The sequence below is a fragment of the Macrobrachium nipponense genome, chromosome 13, assembly GCF_015104395.2.
Source record: "Macrobrachium nipponense isolate FS-2020 chromosome 13, ASM1510439v2, whole genome shotgun sequence".
In the NCBI taxonomy this organism is placed as follows: domain Eukaryota; kingdom Metazoa; phylum Arthropoda; class Malacostraca; order Decapoda; family Palaemonidae; genus Macrobrachium; species Macrobrachium nipponense.
Genome location: NC_087206.1, coordinates 35,335,572 through 35,363,368, shown reverse-complemented (window position 1 = coordinate 35,363,368; position 27,797 = coordinate 35,335,572). Strand labels below are relative to the sequence as shown.

The 27,797-nt window shown below is 45.2% G+C and overlaps 1 protein-coding gene across 4 annotated transcripts in view; it reads right to left on the bottom strand.

The window, feature by feature from the left end:
* Positions 1-27,797, bottom strand: part of LOC135225738 (dolichol kinase-like) — a 403,642-nt gene that overhangs the window by 312,595 nt on the left and 63,250 nt on the right. For 2 of the 4 annotated variants that reach the window (XR_010317080.1, XM_064265131.1), the window contains exons 3-4: positions 2,440-2,566; positions 1,771-1,894 (exon numbers count right to left, since the gene is read on the bottom strand). Coding sequence is in view for 3 of the 4 variants with exons in the window: in XM_064265131.1 (XP_064121201.1) it covers positions 1,771-1,894; positions 2,440-2,566 (251 nt within the window). In the remaining variant the exon portion in view is untranslated. Of the gene's footprint in view, positions 1-1,770; positions 1,895-2,439; positions 2,567-19,443; positions 19,631-27,797 lie in introns of those variants that run through there. The other 2 variants (XM_064265133.1, XM_064265132.1) reach the window with 2 other exon arrangements.

Genomic DNA, 27,797 nt, shown 5'->3' with positions numbered 1-27,797 from the left:
TACCTTCTCTGCAGTGAAAGCTGACCTTCTGTTTGCATCTACTAGACCAGAGAAGTTACCTTGAGAGCAGGCAGACACTCCTAAGGAAGGAACTTCTCCAGTTGTGCAAAAGCAGTACTTCTTATTAAGCAGCTTGGAAGTGGGATAGACGAAAGAGGCTTTTCCTAACTCCCGCTTATTAGTCAACCAGTCACTCACCTCCTTCAGCACCTTGGTGAACTGAGAAAGGACCAGCTTGGGTAAACCATTCGCGACTTGTCTTCCTATCCATTAGAAAAAGTGAAGGTGGAGACGATGGGGGAGCTGGCTTGAAGAAATCCGAGTAGTTGACTAGCAAATACTTCAAGAGATGTGAATAGGCTGACAAAGATTTTGAGTCTTGATCCTCTTCCTCCTCTTCTTCTGACGACATGGGCGACAAACCCAAGTTCTTCCCTTTAGGAGCAGTCACCTTCTTCAGAAAACTCATGAGCTCTTGAAGTTGCTGTCTAAAAGGTCCCAAAGACGAATCATTTTGTGGAGCACTACACATAGAAGTCGAGGCTGTGGCAGTTGAGTGACTCTTCTTAGTTGACTGGCAGGCGAGGCAACTTGCATGGGTGGATGCAAACAAGTTGATAATCCTTCTGATGAGCACTGAAGGAAGTCGGCAGCGTGAGAGCAAGTATGCTGATCCGAGCACTTTGGCGCCAGAATATGTCTGTTGACAGAATGATCCTGACTCTCTGGTGACGGTTGGCCTGAATCTGAACAACTGATCAGGCGCAAAACTACAGGATGGTTGTGGACTCCTATGCTCCTCCACTTCTTCACTGGAGGAGTCGAACAGTCCGCAAACAAGGCATGTCTCTTCAGAGGGAGAGAGACCTCAGCATGACAAGGTTATTGCTTCTTTTCAGGTGACGACACTTCTCAGTCGGAAGAAAAACGCACTTCATTTACATCTACACGTTTCCAATTGTGCTTAGCCAAAGCCCATGAGTCAACAGGCTTGATGGAGTCGATGACTGCCCATGGGCAAACACCACCAATCTCCCTTCAACCTCCAGTAAGTCTTCTCCCAGGTGTGGGGGAGTGGGACAGTAGGAAGGCTAATGATAAAAGAGATGTTAGATAAAAAATGGAAAGATAAAGTAGACTTCTTTGCCTGCCTAAATGCTAGGCTTACTCTTGGCCCTAAAAGCTACCTTTCTCTTCCTATCCTTTTCCATCTTCTCAGAATGATGAAGTTTTTCCAAGCCTGATCATCTAAACCTTGACATTCAGCCAAGTTAAACCCTTATTACAATCCCACCCCCCTACACTTCATGCACTTGGAGTGTAGATCAAACAGCTTTTCCATTATAGTTTTGCAGCCTTCACTGTAAAACCTAACTGATGGCAAACTAGAGTATGCCATGCTAAAACTAATTCTTATTTAGCTAACTGAAAAGCTATAAAAGCAGCTAACAATAACAATCACCAAAAAGAGTACTTCACCAAATATGCAGATGAACTGTAAAGATGATGAAAAAACAACTGGACTGTGAGAACCACCAACGTTACTCCATGGCTGGCAGAAAACAAATTGATGACAGTTGGCTCAGCAGTACCTGTTATTCCCGAAAGTGGGCGGGTCCCTTTTCACCTGCACTAATAACAGCAGTGCTGCCACCAAATAATTTGGATTTTTGACTGCCAGGTAAGAAAACTTATAGCTAAGTAATTGTTTGGTAGATTACTTATGTGAAACAGAGCAATAGCACCCAACGATACATAGATATGTCTCACCTGAATAGCCAAAAGAGACAAGAGTCTAGGGGAAGGTGTGCACTGCATAAAGGTAGCATAGAATCCAGGGCTACATGCCAATGGCAGCAACACAACGAGCCATAGTCCTGATGATGCTCCTGCCCTGTTGAGCCAAAAATCATTAAGCAACAAAATGTTTTCTAACTTACTGAAGTAAACAAATAAACAATTTGAAGAAATGAAAACTGAATTAAACTGTACTATGCACTGCATAACTAAATCTTTTGAAAATAAGCCTGAATTACCATGCCTGAGATATAAAAACTTGAATTAATATTCTAAATTATACTGTCAAGCAGTCCCCAGTTATCAGCGATCCGGTTTTATGGCGCTTGTCAAGCGCCATAAAATCGGTAATTTATGGCACTATAACAGGCCGAGTTCTGGTTATCGGCACTATAAGGTGCCTTATGGTGCACCATAAGGCCTACATACCTAACAGAGGCACCATAATGTGCTTATGGTGCCAATAGCCAGTTATCAGTGCCGTAAGCCCCATTATGGCGTCATAAGTTGCCGAGTTTTGGTTATGGCAGATTTGCTTATCAGCACCCCCTTGGGAACGGAACCCCCACCAATAACCAGGACTGCCTGTATTAAGCAATTCTAAAGCTTAAAACCTGCTATTAAGGTAAATTAAGTTCTTACCTAGTAGTAAGAGTATCTAGCCGTAGTGGTGTCACAGTGGGCAACAGGGAAAACATCTTTGCAATCTGTTGAGGACAAAGACTTGAAGTCAATGCCGCCTCCTCTACTTCATGAACGTGCTGATCTGCTGAGAGTATTTAACAAATTAAGAAAACCTGCAAAACTGTAAATATATATCTTTGACTTTATCTTTTTCTTTTCATCTTAAAAAGAAATTTCTGGGCTCAGCTCGTGTCGCTGCGCGAAATATCCTTTAATCTATTATTTCTAGGGTAAATGTACTAACACATACCAGAGAATAAATAAAATAAAGAAAAAGGTCAGTATAACTGACTCGCTCACCCTCCAGGAGGGTGTCGGTATGAACACTAGGCGAGTGAGACCACTACCACGAGCCAAATGGCCAATAGAAACTCTCCCACTACAAAATCCCTCCAAGAGGGGAGCCGACCCACAGAGTGAGCAGCTCGTACTACTACTACTCCATCCCATGCTGCCGACTGCTGCGCCTCTGGTGGCCATCCTTTCAAGATTAGCGCACACGAGTCGGTTGTGATATTTTTCCTCTCTGTGTTTTTTGTGCCCTTTCATTGGATTTTCTATTATGGAGCGTGGCAGCTATCGCAGCAGCTAAGTTAAGTACTCAGTATTTACGGTTAGTTGGTTTTTTTCCGGCCCTGAGACAGTATTTGCCGTTTTTTAGGTATAAATACGATCTCGGGGTCGGAAGCATGGCAGCATGGTTCTGCCTCGTGGTGGGTTCGTTCTTGGTCTCCTATACCTAGAACATCCCCTTATTTATATTCGCTCTATATGATTATCCGCTTTACTTAGGGTACGGTCTACTCAGGTTTGTCATGCATGCATGTATTTTACCTTACGTAGGCTTCTTCTATCCAGACCCTAGTCCAGGTTCTTAGTATCGGCCTCTGACTAGCTTTGAGTGGTAGACTTGCCTTCGGGTTAGTTCGTACACATCCTGGATTTTTTTTCTCCCTGCTATATTGTTTTCTTTCTTTCATTTTATTTATTTATACTGTGTATTTTATTTTAGTTAGGTTAGTAGGCGTCTGGCTTAGCCTAGGTCCTGGCTCTTTGAGCCTATACTACCGCTCTTCAGTTCGGTTGCTTCCCTATAGCATCTCTCTGATCAGTTGGTTTGGCCCAGTGGGCTTATTTGCTACCGCTTTTCAGTTCAGTATGCTTCCCGATAGCATTTCTCTGATCAGTGGTTGTCCTAGGCTTAGTTGTCGTATTTGGTCTTACCGCCTCATGGTCACTTCGTGATCACGGGTCAGCCAGACGCCTGTCCAGTCATTCCCCCCCCCCCTCTCGCTCTTCATAGAGTCGGGCGGGGGTGGGTCGGTCTGCCCATGCTCGCTCCACATACCCGAGCCTGCCTCCCTCTCTCCCCTCAGGCGGAGGGGCTAGGGAGTCGGGACAGACCCAGACTGGTCTCGACCTCTCCGGCTTTCTCGGTCCGGCCGGGTGGTACGGAGTGGGGGGTATGGCCTTTCCCACCCTCCGCGCTACCTTGTCGCTCCGGGCTAGCTCGAGCCTGTATGTCTTCTCGCCCTTTCCCACCTTACTAGGGCTCCTTCCTGATCGATCCTGGTATCCAGCGGAAAGTTGTTAGTCCACCCAGTAGAGTGGAGCCGGAGCATACAGTGGGTCTCTGCTAACCTTACCGTTTTGCTGAGTTACTACACTCCGCTACGCACTGGACTTAGTCCGGTTTGCTTGTGTGTTGGGTTTAAGTTATCTATAAGTTTATCTTAAGTACCTTAAACCATCCCCCCTCCCTTACATGTCTTACCGGATCTCTCCGGATTATAGCCTATTCAGGCGATGCAGGGAGGGGTTTATGCCAAATTTTTTCCGAGCTCCGGCATGCATCGGAGTTCTTCTGTCCTTTAGACTGTAAGTGATGTTTTTTAAGATACTCATGTGTCTTCCCACTTACAGGCCACCAAACTGTGAGCATCCGGGATGTTCCGCCACACTTCAGGACCCTTGTGGACACGAAGTTTGCCGGTTCCCATGCTCCATGCGCGACTCCGCTGGCGGGGACATCCAGGTCTGGTACCATGAGACGTGTACCATATGTTACGATCTGGTGAGCCAGCTTTTGGAAGGGGTAAGTTTTCCATCTCCAGTAGCTGCTCCGCTTCTATTTAGCGCTTAAGTTTCATCATTTACTTTAACTTAAGGCATTTAATTTAAGTTATACTTTAAGTTTTAGTTTTAAGTGATTCTTAAACCTATAAACTACGCCCTCTCTTCCAGGCGCCGGCAGTAAGGGATACCGCACTGGCTACCCTGCGGGCCTGGGTCGGCGGTTTTGGGAAAAACGCCGCCAAGGGACAGCCCTACATCCTGGAGAAGCGGTTGGCATTATTAATCTTCCCCGGAGGCAAGGCGACAGGATACGTCGACCCGGTAGAGGCGGCTCCGACTATCGCCTTCATCCAACAACAGCTGGCACCTCATTAACTGATCAAGACCAGGATATCTCTACGGATGTCGCACCCTAGATATTAATGTTGAACCTATGGTAGGTATAGACGACCTGTTGGTCGAGTAAGGTACGGTGGACACCCAAGGGTCACCCTTGGGCGTAACTGTTTCTTCTACCCCTGCAACCTCTCCATCCTTCCAAGGCTTTACGGGTGACGAAATATATTCTCCTCCTGGCGCTTCGGTTAGACCTAAGGTCAAGGCTAAAGTGATGACCTTGACTAAGACGTCGTCGTCGTCTAAGAAGACGACTTCGGCTTCATCCTCCCTCCCGTAAGTCTCCGGCTGGGAATCCCGGAGCAACCAGGTCTAAAGCTTCTAGCTCCGGCTCTAAGTCCTCGAGGAGTAAATCCTCCAGAGAGAGATCTCGCACTCCGGCAGAGTCACCAGTTCCGCTACCGTTGGTTCCGATTCAGAGCCTCCCCTCCACCTCCGCAGCAGCTCCGGCTTTGACTCCAATGCTGGCCTGTTGCAACAGGTGGGTGACCTGGTTGGGTCCTTAAAGAGTAGCATGGAGCAAATGATCTCTCGTCTGTCGGATAGGATTTACTTCCCAGGACTCCATTATAGCCGGGCTGAGAGAAGTTCCTCTAGCCTCTCCTCCACTTTCCAACACAAGTGGATCTCAACTTCCTCCGTATGACTCACTACCTCAGTTCTCTATGAACAATCCGTGGTAGAGTAGCGTCATACGCCCCCTTCCAGGACGGTCTCATCTCTATACCGGAATTTGGGACTCGAAGAATAGAGGACTTCGAGTTCTTCCCGGAAGACCTCCAGCCTCCGTTCATATGCTTACGCAAGGCTCACGCCTTCGGCTATGGTGCGGGACGATAAGGTACCTAAGGAGACAGTCCTCTACACACGAGACCAGGCTCAGAGAGAATGGCTCAGGTGTTTAGAGGACATGGATTGTTCTAACACCAAGATACAACCGTTTAAGAGTCCCTTTACCATTTTCACAATGGATGAGAGTAACCCGCACCCCGCTCCCGTTTCCTACCAAGATCGCGAGGTCGACCATCCCAGCGGCCCAGAAGGGGGAACCTATACCGCAGTTGAAGGAAGCAGATCCCACATCTCCGTTGCTCCCCTCAGTTGGAGAATTGTGGGAAGACTTGCCGAACACATTCTCAGCTGGCAAACTCAAACGGACTGTGCTATGGAGCAGTTGGGTGAAAAGCTACCCAGGCTCCAGATAGCCTTATTCAGGCTGAATTTGACGCAAAATCGCGACTAGCCAGATCCATCAATTCTATGGCTATGTCTGAGGTAGCTACCATGGCTTATGGATCAGACCGATTTTTAAGCTCATGACCAAAGCCCTGACTCAAACGGTACAGTCAGATATGTTTGAGTTTGCCACTGCTCGGACGAATTGTAGGAAGCATGTCCTACAAGAGGCAACATCCGGCATGAACCGAATAGGTTACTCTCGTCTAGCATATGGGGCTGGGGAGCCAGATCTCTTCCAGAAGCTAGGTGGTTAGGAGGTCCATCAGAGGCTACGAGGTTGAACCAGAGCCTTAAGGATCGTTGGGGTTCCTTACGGCTAACGAGGAGGCAAGACCTGACTCCTAAAGGTAAGGGACAAAAGAAACCCAGGCGTTTTTCCAACCTTACCAGAAGAAGCAACCACGCTTTCCTCAACAAGTTCCAGCAGTTACCGTTAGTGCAGACAGCCCAACCCTCCACTTCTAAAGGTCAATCACAGCCAATTTATGTGATATCCCCTCAGCCTCAGCCCTCCACCTCTTACGCCATCTCTCCAGCTTACAATCAAGCCTTCGAGAGTCAAGCTTCTCAGAAGTATGACCGCTCGGGTAAGGGAGGCAGAGGTAAGAGGTCCTTGTTCGTGGGAGAGGATCGGGAGGCCCCTTTAATAGGGGAAAGCACTTCAGAGGAGGACGAGGCTTGGTTACCAGAGAACCAATGAAGAACTTCAGGTAGGAGGGAGGCTCGTTTCACTTTCGCCACCGGTGGAACTTCAGCCAATGGGCTCAGAGCATAGTGTCAAAAGGGCTGGGTTGGAGCTGGTTGACGAACCACCTCCAGCCAGACCTTTCCGTCAACTTCCTTCCAAAGAATTGACAGAGTACGCGGAGGACCTCCTTCAGAAAGGAGCTATAGCGAGAGTCAAGAGGTTAAAATTTCAAGGTCGCTTGTTCAGCGTGCCAAGAAAGAAAGGCTCACAAAAAAGAAGGGTAATCTTAGACTTGTCCCGCTTAAACTTAACCATCCGCTGCGACAAGTTCAAGATGCTCACGATCTCTCAGGTGCGGACCTTACTTCCCCGTGGGGCCGTCACCACCTCTATCGATCTTACAGACGCCCTACTATCATATCCCTATTGCAAGACACTTCCGTCCGTATCTGGGTTTCAAGATAGGAGACCAGACATTCTCCTTCAAGGTAGTTCCATTCGGACTCAACGTGGCACCCAGAGTGTTCACGAAGCTAGCGGAAGTGGTAGTGAACAACTCAGATCGCAAGGGATTATGGTAGTAGCGTATCTCGACGATTGGTTGATCTGGGCTCCAACAGTCGAGGAATGCAACAGAGCTACTCTGAAAGTGATTCAGTTCCTGGAATATCTAGGCTTCAAGATAAACAGGACCAAATCAAGACTCAACTCCAGAGTCAAACTTTCAGTGGCTGGGCATTCAATGGAACTATCCTCCCACACTCTGTCGGATTCCATCAACCAAAAGGAAAGAAATAGCAAAGTCAGTCAAGCAATTTCTAAGTCACAACTAGCGTCAAGGAGAGCTCAGGAAAGGATCCTGGGTTCTCTCCAGTTTGCATCAGTGACAAACGTCTTAATGAAAGCCAAACTGAAAGACCTAACCAGAATCTGGCGCTCGCGAGCAAACATCAGGTCCAGGGACAAACTATCCTCAGTGCCTCTGATTCTAAAGAATCGACTTCGGCCGTGGGCGAGAGTCAAGAATTTGTCAATGTCAGTACCCCTTCAGTTTCCCTCCACCAGGGATCACCATCCACACAGACGCGTCCTTAAGCGGTGGGGAGGGTATTCCCAGGTCAAAAAGGTTCAAGGGACTTGGGCACCTCAGTTCCGTCCAGTTCCATATAAACGTACTGGAGGCAATGGCAGTGTTCTTGACTCTAAAAAGGTTTACGCCCACCCAAGCCCAACTACTCCCCACATAAAGCTAGTCCTGGACAGCGCAGTGGTAGTACATTGTATAAACAGAGGATGGCTCCAAGTCACGTCATCTAAATCACGTCATGATAGCCATCTTCTCCCTGGCAGACAAGTTCAGTTGGCATCTTTCCTCCACTCACATAGCTGGAGTAAGAAACGTCATAGCAGACGCCCTATCCCGATCAGTGCCCCTAGAGTCGGAATGGTCACTGGACAACAGTTCGTTCCAATGGATCCTTCAAAGAGTCCCAGGGCTACAGGTGGATCTCTTCGCATCCCAAGCGAACCACAAACTACCGTGTTATGTAGCCCCCAACCTGGACCCTCTGGCCTATGCCACGGACTGGAACAACTGGGAGAAGATTTATGTCTTCCCTCCAGTGAATCTCCTCATGAAAGTATTGAACAAACTCAGGACATTCAAGGGTCAAGTGGCTCTAGTAGCCCCAGACTGGCCGAAGAGCAACTGGTATCCTCTAATTTTGGAGCTGGGCCTTCGTCCTCTTCAGATCCCCAGTCCCAAGCTCTCCCAGTCAGTACAAATGAAGACTGTGTTCGCTTCCTCAGGGATTCTCAAAACCCTAACTTTATGGATTTCACATGAAGTTTGCGGCAAAAAGAGATGCGAATATTGACCCTCAGAATATTCTATTCTTGGAATCCGATAAAAGGGATTCGACTTTGAGGCAGTATGATGCTGCTGTCAAAAAGTTAGCAACCTTCCTGAGAGAATCGGATATTAGAATCATGACAGTTAATTCAGCTATATCCTTTTTCAGATCCTTTATTTGAAAAAGGTTTAGCAGCTAGCACGATTACGACAAACAAGTCAGCTTTGAAAAGATATTTCAATTTGGATTTAACATAGACTTGACGGATTCCTACTTCTCGTCTATTCCTAAGGCATGTGCTAGGCTTAGGCCTTCTGTAAGGCCTACGTCAGTTTCATGGTTCTTAAACGATGTTCTAAAACTGGCTTCCGAAACCGATAATGACACATGCTCGTTTATAATGCTCTTAAGAAACCCTATTCTTATTAAGCTTAGCTTCAGGGGCAAGAATTTCAGAACTGTCGGCTCTATCCAGAGACCCGGATCATATTCAGTTCCTTCCCACAGAGAAGTCCTACTTTCTCCGGAACGTAGCTTTTTAGCAAAGAATGAAGATCCTTTGATGAGGGTGGGAGCCTTGGAAGGTACTACCCCTTCCACAAGATGTATCTCTTTGCCCAGTTACAACCTTACGAGCCTTTCTGTCTAGGACCTCCTCATCTTCATCGGGTCCCCTCTTTAGGAGGGGAAAAAGGTGGAACTTTATCCATTAAAGGCATCAGGCAACAGATCCTGTACTTTATTAAGCAAGCCAATCCTGACTCTTTCCCGAAAGCACATGATGTCAGAGCAGTAGCCACCTCAATTAATTTTATTTCCAACATATGAACTTCGATGAGTTGAAAAAGTATACTGGATGGAAATCGCCGACAGTGTTCAAACGTCACTACCTTAAGTCCTTGGAAGCTCTGAAATTCCCAGCAGTAGCAGCGGGTAACATAGTTTCCCCTGACTCTAGCTAATTTGTAGTAGAAGATTCAGTCCTCCTTTCTACCTGCCTCACCCAAAAGTTCGTCTATTCCTACCTTGTTCATTTGCATTCACCTTGTGTCTTAGCTGCTTTTGTGATAGTGTAGTGGGTGCCCCTTATTGTCTGGTTAGGGACACTCACAAATGATTATAAACACTGATCTCATGGATGTTTCCCCTTATTTTTATGCTAGGGGATACATCATATTATAATGATTACGGGTTTTGTATATTAAGTCATATACATTCCTTTATATATTATTATTGTTGATTGTTTTTATTAATTGCTATTATACTTTTGATACATGCTGTTACACAGATATCATTTGATACATGTAAATAATTTTACCTGTATATATGTTAAATTACCTTATGTTAACAAACATGATTAGATTTAAGGGTAATTTAAGCATATTTCTATTTCTGGGCTCAGCTCGTGTCGCTGCGCGAAATATCCTTTAATCTATTATTTCTAGGGTAAATGTACTAACACATACCAGAGAATAAATAAAATAAAGAAAAAGGTCAGTATAACTGACTCGCTCACCCTCCAGGAGGGTGTCGGTATGAACACTAGGCGAGTGAGACCACTACCACGAGCCAAATGCCAATAGAAATCTCCCACTACAAAATCCCCTCCAAGAGGGGAGCCGACCCACAGAGTGAGCAGCTCGTACTACTACTACTCCATCCCATGCTGCCGACTGCTGCGCCTCTGGTGGCCATCCTTTCAAGTTAGCGCACACGAGTCGGTTGTGATTTTTATCCTCTCTGTGTTTTTTTGTGCCCTTTCATTGGATTTTCTATTATGGAGCGTGCAGCTATCGCAGCAGCTAAGTTAAGTACTCAGTATTTACGGTTAGTTGGTTTTTTCCGGCCCTGAGACAGTATTTGCCAATTTTTAGGTATAAATACGATCTCGGGGTCGGAAGCATGGCAGCATGGTTCTGCCTCGTGATGGGTTCGTTCTTGGTCTCCCATACTAGAAAACACTCCCCTTATTTATCTTCGCTCTATATGATTATCGCTTTACTTAGGGTACGGTCTACTCAGGTTTGTCATGCATGCATGTATTTTACCTTACGTAGGCTTCTTCTATCCAGACCCTAGTCCAGGTTCTTAGTATCGCCTCTGACTACTTTGAGTGGTAGACTTGCCTTCGGGTTAGTCGTACACTCCTGGATTTTTTCTCCTGCTATATTGTTTTCTTTCTTTCATTTATTTATTTATACTGTGTATTTTATTATGTTAGGTTAGTTAGGCGTCTGGCTTAGCCTAGGTCCTGGCTCTTTGAGCCTATAACTACCGCTCATCAGTTCGGTTGCTTCCCTATAGCATCTCTCTGATCAGTTGGTTCGGCCCAGTGGGCTTATTTGCCACCGCTTTTCAGTTCAGTATGCTTCCCGATAGCATTTCCCTGATCAGTGGTTGTCCTAGGCTTAGTTGTCGTATTTGGTCTTACCGCCTCGTGGTCACTTCGTGATCACGGGCCAGCCAGACGCCTGTCCAGTCATTCTTCCCCCCCCTCCCGCTCTTCCATAGAGTCGGGCGGGGGTGGGTCGGTCTGCCCATGCTCGCTCCTCATACCCGAGCCATGCCTCCCTCTCTCCCCTCAGGCGGGGGGCTAGAGAGTCGGGACAGACCCAGACTGGTCTCGACCTCTCCGGCTTCTCGGTCCGGCCGGTTGGTACGGAGTGTGGGGGGCTGGCCGTGCTGGCCTTGCCCACACCTCCGCGCTACCCTGTCGCTCCGGGCTAGCTTGAGCCTGTATGTCTTCTCGATCTTTCCCATCTTACTAGGGCTCCTTCCTGATCGGAGTCCTGGTATCCAGCGAAAGTTGTTAGTCCACCCAGTAGGGTGGTACCGGAGCATACAGTGGGTCTCTACTAACCTTACCGTTTTTGCTGAGTTACTACACTCCGCTACGCACTGGACTTAGTCCGGTTTGCTTGTGTGTTAGGTTTAAGTTATCCTTTAAGTTTATCTTAAGAACCTTAAACCATTCCCCCCCTCCCCCCTCCCTTACATATCTTACGGATTCTCTCCGGGATTGGATAGCCTATTCAGGCGATGCAGGGAGGGGTTATGCCCTCCCAAATTTTTTTCCGAGCTGCCGGCATGCATCGGAGTTCTTCTGTCCTTTAGACTGTAAGTGATGTTTTTTTAAGATACGTCATGTGTCTCCCCACTTACAGTGGCCACCAACTGTGAGCATCCGGGATGTTCCGCCACACTTCAGGACCCTTGTGGACACGAAGTTTGCCGGTCCCATGCTCCATGCGCGACTCCGCTCGGGGACATCCAGTCTGGTACCATGAGACGCTGTACCATATGTTTACGATCTGGTGAGCAGCTTTTGGAAGGTAAGGGTTTGTTTTCCATCTCCAGTAGCTGCTCCGCTTCTTTTTTAGCGCTTAAGTTTTCATCATTTATTAACTTAAGGCAATTAATTTAAGTTATACTTTAAGTTTTAGTTTTTAAGTTTTAAGATTCTTAAATCTAAACTACGCCCTCTCTTCCAGGCTCCGGCGGTAAGAGATACCGCACTGGCTACCCTGCGGGCCTGGGTCGGAGGTTTTGGGAAAAACGCCGCCAAGGGACAGCCCTACATCCTAGAGAAGTCGGTTGGCATTACTAATCTTCCCACCCGGACGGCAAGGCGACGGATACGTCGACCCGGTAGAAGCGGGATCCGACTATCGCCTTCATCCAACAACAGCTGGCTACCTCATTAACTGATCAGGACCAGGATATCTCTACTGGATGTCGCGACCCTAGATATTAATGTTGAACCTATGGTAGGTATAGACGACCTGTTGGTCGAGTAGGTACGGTGGACACCCAAGGGTCACCCTTGGGGCGTAACTGTCTTTTCTTCTACTCCTGCAACCTCTCCATCCTTCCAAGGCTTTACGGGGTGACCGACTAAATATATTCTCCTCCTGGTGCTTCGGTTAGACCTAAGGTCAAGTCTAAGGTGATTGACCTTGACTAAGACGTCGTCGTCGTCTAAGAAGACGACTTCGGCTTCATCCTCCTCCCCCGTAAGTCTCCGGCTGGGAATCCCGGAGCATCCAGGTCTAAAGCTTCTAGCTCCGGCTCTAAGTCCTCGAGGAGTAAATCTCTCAGAGAGAGATCTCGCACTCCGGCAGAATCACCAGTTCCGCTACCTTTGGTTCCGATTCAGAGCCTCCCCTCCACCTCCGCAGCAGCTCCGGCTTTGGACTCCAATGCTGGCCTGTTGCAACAGGTGGGTGACCTGTTGGGTCCTTAAAGAGTAGCATGGAGCAAATGATCTCTCGTCTGTCGGACAGGATTACTTCCCAGGACTCCATTATAGCCGGGCTGAGAGAAGCTCCTCAGCCTCTCCTCCACTGTCCAACACGAGTGGATCCCAACTTCCTCCGTATGACTCACTACCTCAGTTCTCTATGAACAATCCGTGGAGAGTAGCGTCATACGCCCCCTTCCAGGATGGTCTCATCTCTATACCGGTATTTGGGACTCGAAGAATAGAGGACTTCGAGTTCTTCCCGAAGACCCTCCAGCCTCCCCGTTCATAGGCTACGCAAGGCTTACGCCTTCGGCTATGGTGCGGGACGATTAAGGTACCTAAGGAGACAGTCCCTCTACTCACGAGACCAGGCTCAGAGAGAATGGCTCAGGTGTTTAGAGGACATGGATTGTTCTAACACCAAGATTCAACCATTTAAGAGTCCCTTTACCATTTTTACAATGGATGAGAGTTACCCCGCTCCCGTTCCTAACCAAGATCGCGAGGTCGACCATCCCAGCGGCCCAGAAGGGGGAACCTATACCGCAGTTGAAGGAAGCGGATCCCACATCTCCGTTGCTCCCCTCAGTTGGAGAATTGTGGGAAGACTTGCCGAATACATTCTCAGCTGGCAAACTCAAACCGGACTGTGCTATGGAGCAGTTTGGTGATGCTACCCAGGCTCCCAGATAGCCTTATTCAGCTGAAGGTTTGATGCAAAATCCGCGTCTAGCCAGATCCATCAATTCTATGGCTATGTCTGAGGTAGTACCATGGCTTATGGATCAGAACCGATTTTTTAAGCTCATGACCAAAGCCCTGACTCAAACGGTCACGTCAGATATGTTTGAGTTTGCCACTGCTCGGACGAATTGTAGGAAGCATGTCCTACAAGAGGCAACCATTCGGCATGAACCGAATAGGTTACTCTCGTCTAGCATCTGGGGAGCAGATCTCTTCCCAGAAGCTATGGTTAAGGAGGTCCAGTCAGAGGCTACCAGGTTAAACCAGAGCCTTAAGGATCGTTGGGGCCTTTCGGCTAAGAGGAGGCAAGACCTGACTCCTAAAGGTAAGGGACAAAAGAAACCCAGGCGTTTCCAACCTTACCAGAAGAAGCAACTACGCTTTCCTCAACAAGTTCCAACAGTACCGTTAGTGCAGACAGCCCAACCTTCCCACTTCTAAAGGTCAATCACAGCAAATTTTTGTATATCCCCTCAGCCTCAGCCCTCCACCTCTTACGCCATCTCTCCAGCTTACAATCAGCCTTCGAGAGTCAAGCTTCTCAGAAGTATGACCGCTCGGGTAAGGGAGGGGTAGAGGTAAGCGTTCCTTTTCGTGGAGAGGATCGGGAGGCCCCTTTAACAGGGGAAAGCACTTCAGAGGAGGCCGAGGCGGTTACCAGAACCAATGAAGAACTTCAGGTATGGAGGGAGGCTGTTTTCACTTTCGCCACCGGTGGAACTTCAGACCAATGGGCTCAGAGCATAGTGTCAAAAGGCCTGGGTTGGAGCTGGTTGACGAACCCACCTCCATCCAGACCTTTCCGTTCAACTTCCTTCCAAAGGAATTGACAGAGTACGCAGACGACCTCCTTCAAAAAGGAAGCTATAGCGAGAGTCAAGAGATTAAAATTTCAAGGTCGCTTGTTCAGCGTGCCAAGAAAGGCTCACAAAAAAGAAGGGTAATCTTAGACTTGTCCCGCTTAAACTTAGCCATCCGCTGCGACAAGTTTAAGATGCTCACGATCTCACAGGTGCGGACCCTACTTCCCCACTTCCCCGTGGGCCGTCACCACCTCTATCGGATCTTACAGACGCTTACTATCATATCCCTATTGCAAGACACTTCCGTCCGTATCTGGGTTTCAAGATAGGAGACCAGATTCATCCTTCAAGGTAGTTCCATTCGGACTCAACGTGGCACCCAGAGTGTTCACGAAGCTAGCGGAAGTGGTAGTGCAACAACTCAGATCGCAAGGGATTATGGTAGTAGCGTATCTCGACGATTGGTTGATCTGGGCCCCAACTAGTCGAGGAAATGCAACAACAGAGCTACTCTGAAAGTGATTCAGTTCCTGGAATATCTAGGCGTTCAAAATAAACAGACCAAATCAAGACTCACTCCAGAGTCAAACTTTTCAGTGGCTGGGCATTCAATGGAATCTATCATCCCACACTCTGTCGATTCCATCAACCAAAAGGAAAGAAATAGCAAAGTCAGTCAAGCAATTTCTAAGTCACAAACTAGCGTCAAGGAGAGCCCAGGAAAGGATCCTGGTTCTCTCCAGTTTGCATCAGTGACAAACGTCTTAATGAAAGCCAAACTGAAAGACCTAACCAGAATCTGGCGCTCGCGAGCAAACGTCAGGTCCAGGGACAAACTATCCTCAGTGCCTCTGATTCTAAAGAATCGACTTCGGCCATGGGCGAGAGTCAAGAATTTATCAATGTCAGTACCCCTTCAGTTCCCTCCCCACCAGGGGTCCACCATCCACACAGACGCGTCCTTAAGCGGCGTGGAGGGTATTCCCAGGTCAAAAAGGTTAAGGGACTTGGCACCTCAGTTCCGTCAGTTCCATATAAACGTTTACTGGAGGCAATGGCAGTGTTCTTGACTCTAAAAGGTTACGCCCACCAAGTACCTCCCCACATAAAGCTAGTCCTGGACAGCGCAGTGGTAGTACATTGTATAAACAGAGGAGGCTCCAAGTCACGTCATCTAAATCACGTCATGATAGCCATCTTCTCCCTGGCAGACAAGTTCAGTTGGCATCTTTCCTCCACTCACATAGCTGGAGTAAGAAACGTCATAGCAGACGCCCTATCCCGATCAGTACCCCTAGAGTCGGAATGGTCACTGGACAACAGTTCGTTCCAATGGATCCTTCAAAGAGTCCCAGGGCTACAGGTGGATCTCTTCGCATCACAAGCGAACCACAAACTACCGTGTTATGTAGCCCCAAACCTGGACCCTCTGGCCTATGCCACGGACGCCCTGGCTATAGACTGGAACAACTGGGAGAAGATTTATGTCTTCCCTCCAGTGAATTTCCTCATGAAAGTATTGAACAAACTCAGGACATTCAAGGGTCAAGTGGCTCTAGTAGCCCAGACTGGCCGAAAAGAGCAACTGGTATCCTCTAATTTTGGAGCTGGGCCTTCGTCCTCTTCAGATCCCCCAGTCCCAAGCTCTCCCAGTCAGTACAAATGAAGACTGTGTTCGCTTCCTCAGGGATTCTCAAAACCCTAACTTTAGGGATTTCATGAAGTTTGCGGCAAAAAGAGATGCGAATATTGACCCTCAGAATATTCTATTCTTGGAATCCAATAAGAGGGATTCGACTTTGACAGTATGATGCTGCTGTCAAAAAGTTAGCAACCTTCCTGAGAGAATCGGATATTAGAATCATGACAATTAATTCAGCTATATCCTTTTTCAGATCCTTATTTGAAAAAGGTTTTAGCAGCTAGCACCGATTCCGACAAACAAGTCAGCTTTGAAAAAGATATTTCAATTTGGATTTAACATAGACTTGACGGATTCCTACTTCTCGTCTATTCCTAAGGCATGTGCAAGGCTTAGGCCTTCTGTAGCCTACGTCAGTTTCATGGTTCTTAAATGATGTTCTAAAACTGGCTTCCGAAACCGATAATGACATGCTCTTTTATAATGCTCTTAAGGAAAACGCCCTATTTCTTATTAAGCTTAGCTTCAGGAGCAAGAATTTCAGAACTGTCGGCTCTATCCAGAGACCCGGATCATATTCAGTTCCTTCCCACAGGAGAAGTCCTACTTTCTCCGGAACGTAGCTTTTTTAGCAAAGAATGAAGATCCTTTGATGAGGTGGAACCTTGGAAGGTACTACCCCTTCCACAAGTATATCTCTTTGCCCAGTTACAACCTTACGAGCCTTTCTGTCTAGGACCTCCTCATCTTCATCGGGTCCCCTCTTTAGGAGGGAAAAAGGTGGAACTTTATCCATTAAAGGCATCAGGCAACAAATCCTGTACTTTATTAAGCAAGCCAATCCTGACTCTTTTCCGAAAGCACATGATGTCAGAGCATAGCCACCTCAATTAATTATTTCCAACATATGAACTTCGATGAGTTGAAAAAGTATACTGGATGGAATCACCGACAGTGTTCAAACGTCACTACCTTAAGTCCTTGGAAGCTCTGAATTCCCAGCAGCGTAGCAGCGGGTAACATAGTTTCCCCTGACTCTAGCTAATTTTTTAGTAGAAGATTCAGTCCTCCTTTCTACCTGCCTCACCCAAAAGTTTCGTCTATTCCTACCTTGTTCATTTGAATTCACCTGTGGTCTTAGCTGCTTTTGTGATAGTGTAGTGGGTGCCCTTATTGTCTGGTTAGGGACACTCACAAATGATTATTAACATTGATCTCATGGATGTTTCCCCTTATTTTTATGCTAGGGGATACATCATATTATAATGATTACGGGTTTTGTATATTAAGTCATATACATTCCTTTATATATTATTGTTGATTGTTTTTATTAATTGCTATATACTTTTGATACATGCTGTTACACAGATACCACTGATACATGTAAATAATTTTACCTGTATATATGTAAATTACCTTATGTTAACAAACATGATTAGATTTAAGGGTAATTTAAGGCATATTTCTATTTTTATACCCCTGTGTATATGTATCTTTTAGCAATTATAGTCTATTCATATATATTTTTATCTTTTATTTGAGACCTATTCTGATTTATTCTCATTTTATTACTTTTGTTTACTCTTGTGCTATTTTCTCTGGTACGATTTCGCGCAGCGACACGAGCTGAGCCCAGAAAAGGGATTTTGACGTAAGGAAAAATCTATTTCTGGGCGATTGGCTCGTGTCGCCAGCGAAATCCCACCCTACCCATCCCTTCGCCCAAGATTGTCTGCTAACTTCAGGATGGCCACCAGAGGCGCAGCAGTCGCCAGCATGGGATGGAGTAGTAGTAGTACGAGCTGCTCACTCTGTGGGTCGGCTCCCCTCTTGGAGGGATTTTGTAGTGGGAGATTTCTATTGGCATTTGGCTCGTGGTAGTGGTCTCACTCGCCTAGTGTTCATACCGACACCCTCCTGGAGGGTGAGCGAGTCAGTTATACTGACCTTTTTCTTTATTTTATTTATTCTCTGGTATGTGTTAGTACATTTACCCTAGAAATAATAGATTAAAGGATATTTCGCTGGCGACACGAGCCAATCGCCCAGAAATAGATTTTTCCTTACGTCAAAATCCCTTTTTTATACCCCTGTGTATATGTATCTTTTAGCAATTATAGTCTATTCTTATATATTTTATCTTTTATTTGAGACCTATTCTGATTTATTTTATTTTATTTTTTTATATTACTTTTGTTTACAATCTTGTGCTATTTTCTCTGGTACGATTTCGCGCTACCGACACGAGCTGAGCCCAGAAAAGGGATTTGACGTAAGGAAAAAATCTATTTCTGGGCGATTGGCTCGTGTCGCCAGCGAAATCCCACCCTACCCATCCCTTCGCCCAAGATTGTCTGCTAACTTCAGGATGGCCACCAGAGGCGCAGCAGTCGGCAGCATGGGATGGAGTAGTAGTAGTACGAGCTGCTCACTCTGTGGGTCGGCTCCCCTCTTGGAGGGATTTTGTAGTGGGAGATTTCTATTGGCATTTGGCTCGTGGTAGTGGTCTCACTCGCCCTAGTGTTCATACCGACACCCTCCTGGAGGGTGAGCGAGTCAGTTATACTGACCTTTTTTCTTTATTTTATTATTCTCTGGTATTGTGTTAGTACATTTACCCTAGAAAATAATAGATTAAAGGATATTTCGCTGGCGACACGAGCAATCGCCCAGAAATAGATTTTTCCTTACGTCAAAATCCCTTTTTTATATATAAGTAACTTACCAAGTACAGGCAGGCCCCAGTTGTCGGTGGCCTCTTATTGGGGATCCGGTTTTATGGCAATTGTCTAGCGCTGAAATTTTGCTAGACTGGGTTGGAGTTCTTGTGTGTGCAGACAAAGCAGTTAAGAATAGTGAACAGGAACTGGCTACAGTTTTTACTACAGGAGTAGTGAAGAAGAGGGAGTTGTGGAGTTCCTTTACCACAAAAGGAGTGACTCCTTCTCAGAGATCATTGCTACTGTTCACTCCTCTAGATAAAGCCAGTCTTTTCCCTCAGTCGACTTTAGAGCGAGTAACAGCCAAACTACAAAAGAAACTGGCACAGGACCCCAGGTTGAAAACCACTGCAGTTTAAAGTGTCACTGTTGACTGTCTAGCCATTTTGTCTGTTAATCATCCAAATGCTGATACTTTCCCTAGAGAGATTTCTCTGTAACAAGCTGGTACCAAACATCATGTAATTCCACTTTCTGACACCCTATTCTTCTTTTCTGAGTCATTGTTGAGTATCCAATCCATCCAAAAGGGGTTGATCTTTGACATCTATTACTTACCTTTCAGAGAATCATAATTTCAATAAACTTCTGATGACTTGTCTCATCACATATTCTCACTCTACAACCAGTGGTAAACTATTTTTAGAATGTTCTAATCTTTATCAAGACCTGGCTGATGAAGTCTTATCTGATCATAGCCATCAATAACTTGTCCAGTGCTGATAAATTCTCTACCTAGGCAATCCATTACTGACAGACTCAGGCACTTGACATACGTCTAATCTCATTCACTTATCATCAAATCTTACCCATATGCTGGCAGGCACCATGGTCACTAAGCAACTGAAAATGGGATAACCTAAAGTTACCTAATTAATGTTAATTCTCAACTAAATAAAACTTCATATGGTAACAAATATCTCCAGATATACTATAGTAATTGTTAAAACATCTCAAATATACTGTAATTGTTAGAGCTTAGAGCTGCAATCACTGTCTAGACTGGTTAATTTTGGTTGTTCAAAGAGCAACAAATATCTAGAGTATTACCATCAACAAGATTCCCCCATACTATACTATATTATCCAAACAGTGAACACCACCCAAGCTCCACATTGTCAGATGCCTCATCATGCACTGACTTCCAATGCTATTCAATTGTAGTTTGACCCACAACACTCATGTAATCATATTAGATAGCCAGCAACACTACCTTGTGTTTCAATGCTTGATTGCATGAGCAAAATAAAAATTTCCTTTTCTTTGTCTGAAACAGTATCTTCCAAGTGTGCATTCACCTAACTTGCCTATAGTCACTTTAGGAAATAGTAACATATAAAAAGAGATTTAAGGGAAGAGCTCATGCTAGCTTAGTTAAATAGATGGAACAATTCTGTGGAATGACACTAAAGAATTAGGTTTAGGTTCTCTAGGTGATAAGAGTAAAGTAAAGTAAATTTAAGTAGGCTTAGTTGGGTATAAGAGGATAAGTTTTTTGAAGAACTATAGTTATAAGAAAAATGAAGTTTCTGTTCTGTAGTACTAAGAAGGAAATAAATTAGGTTAATGAACATCAGTGTTTCATTTAATAACCTCCAAATCTTTTCCCATCATACTGCCCCAATTGTGTTTATATCAAAAGCCCCTATAACAAATTCAAAATCATAACTGACTTTGGAAGAGTGAATTCTAATATAGTACGTGTTTTGTATAGTAGGTTGTAGACAACCACTGTGGAAGATTAGGTTTACGAATTATATCAATATGTAATTGATTAAAATACATACTATAAATGACTCATTAACACAGACAACTTACAAGTACAGGATAAACCTGCAACCATACAACTAGAACAGGGCTGTCACCAATCCAACACAGGAGAAATTACCAAACAGCCAAAAAATTCACTTGTACATATCAGGCCTATGCTATGAAAGCTAAATAAACTAATTAGACTGGTTAAACTACCTAATAATAGGCCTGCCATATTCTATTCTATACACATATACACTGACTAAGAAAATGGAGATTTTCAAAGGTGTAACTACACACTGCTAAGATTCATGAATAGAGTCTTATGCTAATTTGCTACATAAGAATTGATTGGAAACTGCTTTAGTTGGGTTTTTATCTACCAATCTACCAATTTTCCTTCAGATGGTCTTCTTGATTATTTGGGTAATTAATCAATTATGTTTTTACTATAGTATGAACTGCTAACAAAGGTGTAAACAGTACCCAAACAAAATACTTCAGTTGACAAGGAGTAGACTCTGAGGCAATAGGTCTTCAAACTACATCTTTCATACATATATTGTTCTGCCTCACATACAGAATATTACTTTATACAGGCTACATTCACCATGACACCTAAAGAGTTTTATACACAGCAAACTAATTGCAGTATTGGGAATACCTGTGGCTATTAAGGTTCATACACTACTTATTTTTTGTAGATTCTCAAATGGGAATTTACTTGTACAGAGGTACCTCGAGATACGAAAGGCTCAACTTACGAAAAACTCGAGATATGAAAGCCAATACAAAAAATTTAACGGCTCTACATACGAAAAGTTTTCAAGATACGAAAGGTTTCTGAAAGTCCGAGATTCGCCCGGATAACAATGTTGAAACTCACGCCGCGTGCCGCCATCTTAGTACTAGTAGACTTGCCACCATCCTCCTGCTCTCCATTGGTTTCCTGAATGCTAGTTCGCGGCCATGAGATCCTTCTCTCCTATTGGCCAGCGTCCCTCCCATCGTGCATCTATGTATACGTGGTGGCGTGCCTCGGCCACTCGGTACCAGCATTGTTATAGTACGCACATGGTATTCGTTTCGGGATCGTCAATGTGTATTTAAAAAAAAATTTCTCATATCTTTTCACAGAAAATGGAAAAAGAAGAGCACCTCTTGAGTGACGACATATATGATATGATTGACCAAGATCTCTCTCGTGGGATAAGTGACCAAGATCTCTCACATAGGATAAGTGATCAAGGTCTCTCTCATGGGATAACTGGAAACTGCAAGGTTGGTAGAATCTCCACTCCCTGCTGAACAGAGGGTGTTGACCAATCATTTACAAACATGCATACCAGTATAATCAAGGCACTTCAGTTTATGTTGAAGGTCAGCAGCCGAACATTCAGTACCCAAATCAGTTGCAGAGAGAGCATTTGGTTGAACATGGTTTTGATGGACCAGGGCCAACAGTCATGAGGTGCAAAAAAAGAACCAAGTGATAAAAAAGAGAAAGTTGAAATGTGGTGATGAACGTTAATATTCTGTAAAAAAAAAAAAAAAAAAAAAAAAAAAAACAAAAAAAAAAAAAAAAAAAAAAAGAAAAAAAAAAAAAAAAAAATACTACTACTAAAGTAACAAAAAGTAAAAAAAAAAAATTAAAAATAAAAAAAAAAAAAATAAAAAAAAAAAAATGGCCAGAAAATTAAAGCCGGGGCATTTTCATTAAAAGTGCAATAATCATTTGTTAGAAGACACCCCCGAAAAAGGCTAACACCAGGCAAACATTGTGAAAAGTAGGCAGAAGCAATAATTCCTTCCTTGGGAGAAGTTACGTATGTATTTTTTAAAGTTGTTTAACGTTACGAACAAAATACGTATCTGCCAGTTTGTCCTCCTCCTCCTCTGCCGCCACTGTTCGGAGATAGCCTCATCTCGAAAGGTAAGCTTCCCGACATTTTACGTACAGTATAATTCTTGTTACCATGTACATTTAATATGATATTTGTTATGATACACATTAAAGTTTGTTCATACTATTACCTGGCAGATATATATATAAGCTGTATTCTCCGGAAGTCCGACAGAATTTCAAAACTCCCGGCACACGCAGTTGGTTCGGCCAGGTGGGCTAGTACCCATTTCCCAGCCGCTGGGAGGCGGGCGGGGGGGGCGTAAGGAAACCATTCCCATTTTTCTGTCAGATTGTTTTTCTAGTGCCACTTATCATCCAGGGGGGACGGTTGGGTGGGCACTTTGATTATATTATATCTGCCAGGGTAAGTGATGAACAAACTTTATTGTATCATAACCAATATCATCTTTTGTTTCATGAATCTTACCTTACCCAGCCATATATTAATAGCTGAATCCCACCCTTTGGAGGAAGGGGGAGGACAGATTCGATTTTGGGAAACAAACAATTTTCATATATTATGATTGATATTTTGGGGGTTGCCTTAAAGCTGTTAGCATAGCTGACTGTTCGTGAGTACCGTCACCCCAAGGTCTGCATCCTTGCTTTACTAAGAGACTCCAGCTAGGTCAGTGACCTGTTGAAGCTGTTGAGTTCTTTCTGAGGGATATGTCAACGGCGGGGCGGTTTGACCACAATGCAACTAGATCCTCATATTTAATAGACCTCCAATTTCGGTACTGCATTTCCTAGAGGTGGCCAGCAAGGGACCGTGAACCTGTGTAGCTGGTGCGCTCTTAATGAAAACTGTCACGGGGAGCCCGGTGACCACCAAATGTGGACCAGATCATATAGGTGTTGTTTGAGACACCGAGGAAGAGCAGAGGAAATGCTGTTTAATGGGCTTTCATATGGACGGTGCCAGCAACGGACGTTTGATCCTATGTAGCCTTGGTGCGCTTCCAGATGATTTGTCAATGTTTAATGGTGGGGCGTGACCACACTGTGACAGAAATTAAAAACAGAGTTTTAACCCTACTATGAGGGCTTTCTTGTTAATCAAAAACAGTTGGATTGAGGCCAAGTGATAATTTAATTTCAGATTCTCTTTTGATCCTCCACCTGACCTAGCCTATTGGTTAAACTTCGTAAAACCTGAAGGGCTAATTGGAGGGGGAAGGCCGTCCAGAAGGCGGCCTACCCAAAAAAATGACCACCAGAACAAAAAAAAAACTAAACACCTACATTAAACATAATAAAAAATAAAAAATAAAAGAAATAAAATAAAATTAAAAAGTCCAAACTAACAATAGATTTTCTAAAAGATAGGAAGAGTTGCTACTCTCTGTCCCCCAATATATTGTTCCTGCTGCGGACAATAATGGGCCCACCCCAAAGGACGTAGCAGTTCTTCACGTATGGTAATCCTCACCTCCCGAAGGTAAGTGAGAGGCAAACACTGAATTACTCTACGCCAAAAATGGTGGGCATTCAAGATGTCATTGAGTTGCCATGTTCTTTTGGAACGGCTACCGACGTTAGAAATAGCCCTCAGTCCATTGCCCCAACATTTTTCACCCTTCAACACTTTCAATCATCACTGTCTTGGACAGGATGAATGCACCTTCCCTTGATGTGCCCCCTCAAGAAAAAAGCCAAAAGCATTCTTTGAACACTGGTTAAACCTTGGCTTCCTGACCAAACACCACAAGTTATTTCAGTAAAGGACCTCCTTATAAACCTTGGGTTCCTATCTTGTTTCAGACGGAGGGTTTTTTTTTTTTTTTTTTGGGTTTTTTTTTTTTTTTTTTTTTTTTGACTTCCTAAGCTAGTTGCTAGGGAGTTGCTTGCTTCGTCCAAGCAAAGCCTCAGCGAGGATTGTTACCTAAATGGGTAAGAGTTTACATGTTGGGTTGGGTTTGCCGATGGGGTTCCTTTAATCCACTTACTCGGCAAAGCCCATAACTTGGCATTGTTTTTCAATGGGCTGCTAATCCACTCATATGAACCATATCTACCTATGCCTATTTTAGCATAATTAAGGATGCACAACACCGATCCCGAGCACCTGATCCTAAAACACGGAGGGTTAGCGCTAATTTTATTTAAAAGAGTTAAACTAAAAATTCATCTCACTAGTTTAAGGATCAGTGGTCGGCTCCCTATCCCAGCCCAAACGGTATCCGCAGACGAACGAACAACCAAGGAGGAAAAAGGATTCTCTTGTTGTAGGTTGAATTGGACCATCCTTCGTGTAACGGGAGGTCAAACAACCAGGAATTGGCATCTCCCGTAACGTTGACAGCTTCATATGTCCTTTATGACATATTGTTATTCTGGAAAAACCAAGAAGAATTCATAAAAGCTCTGCAACTTTCATTGTCATAGGTTCAATAAACCGGACTGGACATGAGGAACTTTCAGAAACTACATCCAAGTTTTCCAAGAACGGGCAACTTGGGGTTTTGAACCTTCATCTTTTCGCAAAGATTTCTCAAGAGATCGTCGAAGGTCCTCCTGTTGTCCGCCCAAGTCCAGGCCTCCCTGTGCCTAAAGAAAAACAACTAAAAAGCACACTCTTATAACCCTTGATTGTAGAGACTGCAAGTTTGAGATTATCCCTTCTCAGAAAAAGGAAGTCAGCAACTGGCTGGGCACCAGGTCGTGGGCGGAGGAAAATGCCGTTCTTCTTGCTACCCAACTCCTGAAGACTAATCCACTTCGATTGTTTACACTGCCGTTGGGAAAACGCTCTTTCCTTTGGCACTGGGCCGATAGCTTTTCCGCCATTGACGTATAGAAGGCCTCCATCGCTCCTGGACCAATCTTTTAGGATAGTCTGAATGCAGTCAGACTCAGAAGGCGAAGAGGCTTATGTGGTACCGTCTCGAAGTGGGGGCTGTCTGAGTAGATCTGTCCTTAACTGGAAGCGTCCTCGTGGGGGAAGTCTATTGCAAAAGGCCATGACCTTCTGTCGAATCCCACTCTCTCTCCTCGCAGGGCCAGGGAACTGGGCGAAAACAAAGTCCATTCTTCGTCCGACCTTCCAGACACCGCAAACTTTCTCATGACTTTCCCCTAAGATCTTGAACGGGGAAAAGGCGTACAGGTCCATCCCCGTCCAGCATTCCCAGACGAAGTGTGTTTCTATCGGTCACTGCAGCTGGGTCGAGTACTGGGGGAGTTCAGTACAGTGGAGCCATCTTCGTTCTGGACTGTCGCAAAACGATATTCCACGAGCGGAAACGTCACCCCCCATAAGCCCCCAAACGCTATTGGCAATTAACCTCCAAAGCATGAGTCCTACTCCGGTTGGCAGAAGTTGACCTCGTCTGCTGAGGAGATCTGCCCGAACATTCTCTATTCTTACTCATGCTACAAAACTTCGTAAGGATCATGACGTTCCATTGGCCCTTGCCCACAAGCAAGATCTCCCTTTTTGCCAGAGGCAAAAAGGGACTGAGACTGTGTTGCCTCCCATACTGTTCTTCAAGTACGGCCCAGAGGCTGTTTGGGTTGTTGTCTGAGTTAGATCTTGGACTAGTTCGACTGAGAGAACTTTGTTTTCTTGGAAAAACTGGAGAAGCCTAAAAAGATGGCTGCCTATTTTCCTTTAGGTTTAATGTGCCAAGGACACCTGTTTCCCCTCTCCAGAGGTGCCTGCCACTTCTTTCCCCCTAATGATGGCTTCCCATCACCCGTGGTGGACGCGTCGGAGAAACCAACACTACGGTCTGGGGCTGCTGAAGCCTTGAGAGACCACGCCCTCCGACAAAGCTACACTGGATCTAGCCCAACATTTCAAAGTGATGTTTTGACCTCTACCTGAAATTTCCAAGATCAATTGGTGTAGATTCTGGTATTTTTTTTTTTTTTTTTTTTTTTTTTTCCAAATTGTTTACTTGAGAAAAACACAAAAAAAATAGTAACGGTCTGAGGTTTGCAGTCCTCCCCAAGGAAACAAACTTCTCCAAGCGGAGGAATGGTTCTCCCCCAGTTAGACTCAATCCATTCCCTCACCGAAGCACGGAATCTTTCCTTTCATTAGGAAGGCTAACAACCTTTGTCTAAAGCCTTGCTGCTGGACCGGTCCCTGGGACGGGAAAAAGCCCTCGAAAAAGCCACCCTGAAAAATCCATCTGAATCCCCAGATACACCGATGGATTGGGTTGGGATCAGATGTGGACTTTTCGAAAATTCACCAGTAGTATTCCAGGGTACTTCACCAACGATTTCTTTTTTTAAGTTGTTTTGAAAAATCCTTCAGGGGACCACCGCGTTTGAGTGGAGGCATGAATGAGCCAGTCGTTTGGTCCATTAGTAATTGTTGTCATTGTTAATGTTGGTTTTTGTTTTGTCAACTTCGAGGAAGACAAGAGATAACAATTTCGGAAGGAAGGGAACTGAGGGGCCAGCAGGCTGGAAACTATTTTCTTCAAAAGAGGCTCCAAAGCCATCGAAACCAAGACCTCTTCTTCTTCTCGAACTGACACCACGTTCGGGGAAGATGGTAACCGTGCTCTCTAGACAACAACCTCTGGAGATGCTGCATGAAAAACTATGAGAGCAAGGCAACTGGCCGAAAGAAAGAGGAACGGAACGGGAAGAAGGAGAAGGGGACTGCCTTGTAACTCTTGATTGGAAGCCGATCATCCTTCCTCTCACCCGATGTGGGCTTTGCCATTTCTCACTGCAATCAACAAAAACAAGTTGTTGTTGCAAAGACACAATCATCCTTTTCGATGTTGGAGATAAACATTCCTTCTTCAGGCAAAAAGGGCTGATCCTTGAGAAGGACGATGGGCGAGGGGAAGCCCTCCTCCATTCCTCACAAATTGGACCGCCAAGGAATAGATCTTAGGAGGCGATTCCGAAGCGCTCCAAAAGCATACTCATCGGAAGACGTCCTCTCCGGTGAAGATCGCACAACAACCCACAGTAGAAAAGAGAGAGGGACGTGAAGCGTCCCCCTCCCTTGAGACCCTACATCATACATCTCAGCTCGCTTTTACTGCAGAAAGTCTTTCCAATTGCCCAGGAGACGAACTCTGCAAAAGCAGGAAGGAAGCTAACGGAACGGAAGAAGGTCCCCCTTTTTTTTTCCCCCCCCCCCCCCACTCCGAGGAAACAACCAAAGACGAACGGGCCGCCTGTGCGACCCATATATCGTCTTTCGTTCTCCTCAGATGGGAGCGAGACCCTCCGAGAGTTCCAACTCCTGAGCGGGCCTGGGGAGGAAGTCCTCTGAAGACTA